The 7,597-nt window shown below is 43.8% G+C and overlaps 1 protein-coding gene across 1 annotated transcript in view; it reads left to right on the top strand.

The window, feature by feature from the left end:
- Window positions 1-7,597, top strand: part of DRGX (dorsal root ganglia homeobox) — a gene marked incomplete at its 5' end in the record, with an annotated part of 13,627 nt that overhangs the window by 5,823 nt on the left and 207 nt on the right. Inside the window, one exon of the mRNA XM_009579662.1 lies at window positions 7,542-7,593. Coding sequence (XP_009577957.1) covers window positions 7,542-7,593 — 52 coding nt within the window. The remainder of the gene's footprint in view (window positions 1-7,541; window positions 7,594-7,597) is intronic.

Genomic DNA, 7,597 nt, shown 5'->3' with positions numbered 1-7,597 from the left:
TGTTTCTCCAAGAGCAATTCATTTGGGCTGGGGTAGGGGCTGTGCACAGCAGACCTTGAGCTTCAGTCTCGTTAAATGGCAATGATGAACAGAACAATCTCTAGAGGTTCTGAGTGGACCAAAAGTATCACAGGCCTGATTCACATTTTGTTTTTCTTTGGTATGGAAACACCAGGTGAATGATGGTTCATCTAAACCAACGTATTTGAGAGCACAACCAAGCTCACATGTCAGTCTGGAGGAAGAGATAATGGTTACGTGAAGGAAGGAAAGGACAGGGAGAGACACAGTGCTTACAAAACCTTTACATGACCTTCTTCGTCTTGCTCAATTCAGTTTGTTTGACTCTCCCTTCTCATTTCCCCCTTTGAGCTAGGAGCTGATTTGTACACTTCAGGCCTGACAAAGAAGAACTAACCCTACATTTAGGTGGGCATTAGTGTGTGTCCTTATGTGTCTTAATGAAGTGACCTAAGCCTCTCCCTTGAGAATCTAGTCGCACTTTGCAGCAGAAATGCTGACAGGACTCTGCCACAGTGATTCTGAGGGCATAGGACTTTATGCCACACGAAATCCCATCAAACTTAGCACAGTGCATAAAATTCTGAGCTGTTTGTTTTTTTGATTGATTGGATAAGGACAAAGTCAGCAAGTAGTAAGGTTTTCCAAGATTTTGCAAGTTTTATTGAAGAGTGAAATGACCAAGAGCTCTTCCTGGTATCTCTCTTGTGCTGACCATGCTTTGAAACTACCAGGAATTCTTTGTCCTTTTGAAAGCAAAGTAGTTGCTCCAGAATCAAAGCACGGATGCATGACCCCGCTTTCTTCTATGCCAGTGTCAAATTAAATGCAGTTCCTCTATGTGGATCCCGTAAATAGATATGTATTCCCACCACTGGGAGAATAATCCTGGCCAGTAAAGGGAATCATATTTTTCAGTAAGGCCGTAAAAGCTGCCTGCAGAGAAATAGGTACTCTCAGCACATCAGATACTACTGGGAAGTCTACGTTGTTTTCTCATTCTTTTGAGGAGACAAGACGTGCTTTGTTGGGCTTGTGAGCCAACACTTCATTGGTGTCAGGGAGTAATATTGGACTGATGTTTTAGAAGGAGACAATTGAAATCAATACAGTGAATAACAAGTGATGATGGCGATGTAACTAATTAACAATTATTTTATGCTCTCAGGGACCATTTTCATCCTGCCACCTGAGAGTTCTCTGTCTTCTGTAAAGAAACTAATACCTCTCTTTCTCCTTCTCTGACTTTGATTGCTTGGCTCCAGACCCAGATTTCCAAGGCTGCATAAAGTGTCTAGGGCACATAGTTCCTGGTTCTAATTTGTAGTATAAGGATATAATAGTTGATGATGAAGTCGGTCTAGTAGAGACAAGAAATCTCAGGACAGCCTAGCATGGGGCAGGGACTGAGCCTGCAACTTTGCTTTTGGAAAGACTGTGCAGTGCACTGTAGGCTTGCCTTATGCTTTGTGTGGCTCTGCAACTCTTCAACAAGCAGCACTTGTCTGAATCCCACATGTGCCACTTCTAGGTAAATGGGGGATATTGTTGGAGCACAAGACTAGATTTGCTCTGGTGAATGAGAAGAAAGCTATTCTCCCTAAGCAATATGCCCCATGAACCCTGTTGTCTCTGAAATTGAGATTTTTTTTTTCCTCAAAGGGATGGTATTGCCACCTACTTCAGGGTTTTAAGTTCCCCACCACTGGCCGTAGTCAGGAAGAAGGTTGCCTTGCATAGATGAAATTTCTGGTGTTTGTTACTCTCTGAAACTGTCCTAGTTTGACAACTATGCTACTTCATTGTGGTGACTTTAACATTTCCATGATATTCCAAGACGAATCACTTACTGTAAACCATGCATCTGCAGTCCATTTAGTAGATTTAATTGCAGACCTCAAATATGAAGGGAAAATACTTGTTTTATTTATGGGCTGTATAACAATAGAGTCATCAGGAGAAGCTAGTGTTCTGTGCAGAGAGAGACCTCAAAGTACCTTCTTAATGGATGACAGCATGAATGCAATTCATTAATGTAGAAGATGTTATTAATGGGTGTAAACAAGAATCTCCGGTTTTTAGCGGAAGTGTTCTACCATTCTGGTGGCTGAGGCCAAGAGCGTGTCTGTTACATTCCACTGAAATTTCCCCAGACCCTGTGATGAGCGGAGTGCAGTGTATGAGGAGAAAAATAATTACACTTGCCAGGGAATTACTTTCATAATTCACCCACAGCTCTGCTCTGTGCAAGTTATTTTCACAGCACCTCCACACTACTGAGAGAGAAGCAGGATTGCATTATGCACATCAAAGTGGATATTCCAGGGCACCATTGATTAGGGTCTTTTATGGTTTGTTGCTGCTGTGGTTGCTGTTGTTCATATTAGGGAGGCTTAATTGCAGTATCCAGGAAAAAACCCACAACAACTAGAACTGCCCATCCATTACATTTCAATTTCTGTTATGGAAAGATGAAGAGAATTTGCCCAATTCCATTGGGCAATTCCCATTGCCAAGGCTGAGAAAGAAGCGTTCAAAGACCCACCTTACGCTTGAACTGGTGTTTACTGAATTGAAGCACCACTGCTTACCATGAGACTGGGGAACAGGAATCAAAACTCTTGGGGTCCTTTATTTTCTCTGTCATTCTTGATTATGGACTTATTGGCTTTTCTCATGTAATGGAGCAAATATATCAAGTGGGTTCTGTTTGGCATTTTCCCTCGTTTACCTGCCACTGTGACTCTAGAGTATTTAAAACATTTCTTTAGTTTGCTGCAGATACACAGATCTTGAGCACATTACTTTGATTCCCGTACCACAGGTCCCTGACTCTAGCACTGCCCTACCTCGCAGGTAGATTTCTTTGGTCTTCATCACAAATATCAGGGAATATGCAGATACTAGGAGCCCTAAGAGCCATGGGAAGGAAATGGGTGCTGGCTTGTTCCTCCAGGACAAATCTTAATTATGTTAGTGGACCTTAGCTGGGCAGGGGTTCCTATTGACCCCTCTTGGAGTGACACATGTCAGCAGGATTTAGGGTCAGATCATGTTTTTAATGTGGAAGGGAAGAGTGATAAATGGTTGCTGAGATGACAGTGTTCAAAGGACTGGTTCTGTTCTCCCAGCTTTTGTGGGCTTTGGTGCCAACTTTCCTGTCCAAACAGGCAAGGTCCTGGCTTTTGAATTTTTTTTTTTTGGAACAGTATTAATGGCAGAAATAAAGGAGGATGAAATCCTCCAGTTCCAATGTAAAGTTACTTACACAAAAAGGCTCCTGCTAGAGCAACTGAGCCAGATCATCAGCTCTATGTTGTTTGCATTGGGGGTATAGGGTTCACAAGCCAAGGGGATAAGAAATTATAACATTTGGACTCTGCTGTCAGCTCTGAAGTGCTCTTCCAGCCTCTGGGCAGCACAGGGTGCCTTCCACACTTAACCTTAGGGACTAGAAGGAGGAACCATCTAGCACAACTTTAGCAGCCTTGAGGTTACCCTAAATTATACTGGGAGCATCTGGTGCCTTTCCATTTCAGGCTCTAAGTTCATGCCTTGTTCTTCTGAACCTCCTGATTCAGAGCTCAAGAAGGTTTGGATAAAGCCACTTTTGGTTTTCCTGCTTGTGCCTCAGGTTTTGATAGACACAGTGTTGGTGTCATGTATGAAGAGCAAGAAGGAGCTCCCTTTAAATCAGCTCTCACTGGTAAATGATACTATGAACTCCAGGTTGTTGTTGACCTTCCAAACCTTGTGAAAGTGATTTCAGAGTTTATGAGGATTTAGAGCTCAAGCAAACCAATGTGACTACTATCAGAAGAAAACAATAATTAAATCAAGCATAATATTTCCTCTGAAGACTGAACAGCATGCATTGACAAGTGAGGATTTTAAATGGGAATTTTTCCTTGCTTCCCTCCACGTCAGGTTGCTGTTCAGCTGTCCACATCAAATGCTGATATGCAGAAATACTGAAAGAGGAAGGGAACTGGGGTTTTGCCTTTTGGAAAGGCTATCTATTAAATTCTTGAAACTGTTGAGTTGAAATACAAAATATATATTTAAAATACTTATATGTCAATATGGGCCCCGCTCGCTCCCACCCCACTCTTCTCAGCTGAAACTGAACTTTGGAACTACACAAAAGGGTCTGCAACCAAAATTGTAGATCAAATATCGTTACAATTGAAATGTGATGTTGGCAGAGACAAGACAGAACTAATTTAATTTTTCCTGTCAGTCTCTGTAGTAGATCAATTAAACTGCCAAGTGGATCAAATATTTCAGACTGTATTTATTACATTAAGTATTTATGTTCAGGCTGAGCATTTAAAGTATGATCTCATATAGGAATACAAGGAGGTTCAGATCAATTCAGCAGAATTTGCTGTAAGTTAATGGAAATCTAATCGTGTATTTTAATTTTGTGTACAGGAGGCAGTAAGTTCCTGAAAGAAAGAAAACGGTACCCTGTCCATATTGTAGCAACTTGATCCAAATCCCATTAAAGTAATATCAGACTGTCATAGATGTTAGTGGAAGCCCTAGCTGTTAGCTAGGGCTAACAGCTTAACCCTCACTGATTTTGATGAGAGCTAGGTGCCTAAACTCCTCTGAGAATCCAAAATAAGTAGGAATGATTCCTTCCTTCCCCACAGTGGACTCAGGGTTACTGCAATAAGATGTAAAAAAACATTGATGTCTGCTATATGTGGATGCCTCTTTCTTGATGAAAGTCAGATCCCTGTCCATCGTGGGCTGACTGACGGGCAGGTGGAGACCTTGGGCTCTTGATTCTCCCATTGTTCATCTTGGCTTTTGTGCCAGCAAAGTCTGATAGATTTCACTGGACTTACTACCCAAAGACACAGGCAATTGTAACGGAGATTCAACCTTCCTTTTACATTAAAAAGGAATAGGGCTAAATCCTACTCTCCTGTATTCTAGCTGGGCCCTGGAGCAAATGACTTGTTACTTTACATTTTTTTCGGGTGTGAGCTGTTGTTTGCAAGTGTTTTAACCTCAGTGAAAATGAAAGGAATGGTTTATGAGTGAATTAATGCTAGAGATAGCTTAGTTTCCACCACAGGTAACTCTGCACCCTCAGGTTGCAGAGCCACTGGGTAATATCAGGTCTAATTATTAAGCAAAGAGCTTAGATTGGTACTGAAGACTGATAAATATTTTATCCCTCTCTAACAATGGAATGAAAATTATTCTTAGGGGATGGAGCCGATTCCTGCTCTTTTGAAAAGGGGAAGGCTCTTTTCCACTTCTCCCCACCTCCTGCTAAGCAGACAATGTCTGTGCTCGGTCCTGCGGTAGGCACCGCAGACGGGCCAGCCCTCCCCTCAGCCTGGGAGCTGAGCAGCCACGTTCGAAAGTCTCACTCAGTTTGTGTTAGAAAGCAGCAGTGCAAAGAGCTGATGCACAGGCCTCCATGCTCCCTCATTTCAGAGCTGAACCTTAAGGTAGTGGGGCTTAATAGTAATGAAAAAAAAGACCTCGGCGTGGCTTCTGCAGCTAAAGACCTGCTGCAAACTGTAGGGACTCTGAAGTGCTGATCTTCCTCTCCTCCCTCTTGTTAAAACAGTGGCCATCCAGCACCCCTGAAGTGGCTGCAATTCAACAGGGCAAAAAATGACTTTATGAGCATGGTTGGTGGTGGCAAAAACTGTAAGTTGTGTTACTGAGTGGATTTTGTTATAAACCCTCCTTCTGTCCTGCTCAAAGCAGCCACAGAATTCAACATTGAGCTTCCTAGTGCTAAAAGCAAAAAATGGAGGATTTTAGTCAAGTGCTGAAACTTGCTTGTGCGATTCATTTGAATGCCTGGACACACGGAAATGTTGGTCTGCTGGTCCTATGCTCTGTCAGAGGATTATTACAAGAGAAAAGAAGACTTTCCAGTTACATTAATAGCTTGTCCCTTGTGGGTTGTGTTTTTTAAAATGCAAAGGATATTTTTTTCCTGAGCGTTACCTGCAAGTTGATAATCTCTGACAATTGCTGTGGAGAAGTCTTGCCAACATCCTAAAAACAAACAACTGTCTGCCTTCATCCCTAGCAGATGGGTGCTGACCCGTTGCTGCTGAAAGCAGAAGTGTAAAAGAAAGACTACCTGCTCCCTGCAGGTTATTAGTTCCATCACTTAGTCATGAGCCATTTAACTCAAATATTAACTGCAGAAATTAAAGCAAGTCCTTGGCTTGGAAAGATCAGAGGAAGACATTGCATCATGTCAGAATGTGTGCGGCCAGGCTGTTTCTTGTTGGGAGGTAGCATATCAGCAAAAGACAGGCTTTTGCCAGGGGCTTAGAAGAGGATGTGGAGTTTGTGTGGCCTCTGAGACCTCTGGAAAAACGGTGTAACTCAATGTTTCTCACTAGAGAGCAAATTAAAATTAAAGTAATAGCTCAGCCATCCCACTCTGCCTCCCCTCCCTACTCCTCTGACACATTCTCATTCATTCAATAGAGGCATCTAAGCAAGGTACCAGGGTGGCTTTTTGGATGGACTGCATGTCCTGCCCAGTGATCAAGTCCTAGCATTATCAAAGATAAACCAGAGGAAGAGCCTGCAGTGGTCCAGCTCAGGAAGGCAGCTGGTGGAGTGAGGACTGCCTCTGGCAGTGGGTTGCAGGGTAGCCTTTTGGTTTAAAGGGAGAAGAATACCCTTTTCACCCTCTCTTCAGTGTTTTATTGCCTGCTTGGGACAGTCCATGTGTCTCAGATGGCAGGATAGAGATAGTCTGGCCTGTCTCTCCTGATGGGACTCTTAAACCATGTCAGCAGCAGCAGCTTTAGGTGGCCTTGACTCACTTCTGGAGGCTGTTCTCTTCAAGGTGTCATCCTTAAGCAGCACAGACATTGGGTGGGTGAAGATAGTACAGACTCCTGCAGGTAGACATGATGCCAATAGTTGGCAGGCGCTTGGCCCAGGAAAAGCCTATCTCATCTCATAGCGAGATAGGAGAAAGTCATTAGTTCCTGTAGAACCAGGATATTTTCACCTTTCTCTCTGCAGTAAACTTTCAGGTGTAGATAAGTGGTGGGACCCCCACACTCACCCAACAAATGCAGCTGCCCAAATTGATCAGGCTTCAGTGTGCAGGTGGAGGGCAGGGGTCACCTCCAGCATGGGGCTGATGGTAGCCACAGAGCAGCAGCTTGTTAGGAGAGTGGGGGACAAGCTCAGCCCCACTTATGGGCAAATCTCATGTGTGACCTAAACGTCACTGCTTGCTTCTGAGTCTGCTTGCCCTCATTCTCTTTGTCACCCTGGATGACTCACAGTGCAAGATCCTTCACAGTGGGCCTCAACAGAACAGGATCTGGCTTTTCTAGCCCTGATCCAGAGAACATCTATGTACCCACTAACGGTCAATAGGGGAGTGGGTTGTTGCCATTCGAGACCCAAACCCCATCTCCGCCCTCTCCAGATTGACTGTAGAGGGAACAGTCAGACAGTCCCCATGACCTTCCCCATCAGTGATGGTGCCTTGTCTCCTTCCTTCCCAGGGAGCCCGCTGTGCTCGTGCTGCGTTCCAGACCCCATGGGCCTCTCCTTCCTGCCC

This window comes from Fulmarus glacialis, unplaced genomic scaffold (genome assembly GCF_000690835.1).
Source record: "Fulmarus glacialis isolate BGI_N327 unplaced genomic scaffold, ASM69083v1 scaffold8226, whole genome shotgun sequence".
NCBI lineage: Eukaryota > Metazoa > Chordata > Aves > Procellariiformes > Procellariidae > Fulmarus > Fulmarus glacialis.
The sequence above is the reverse complement of the archived record's forward strand: the minus strand, read 5'-3'. Positions and strand labels throughout refer to the sequence as shown.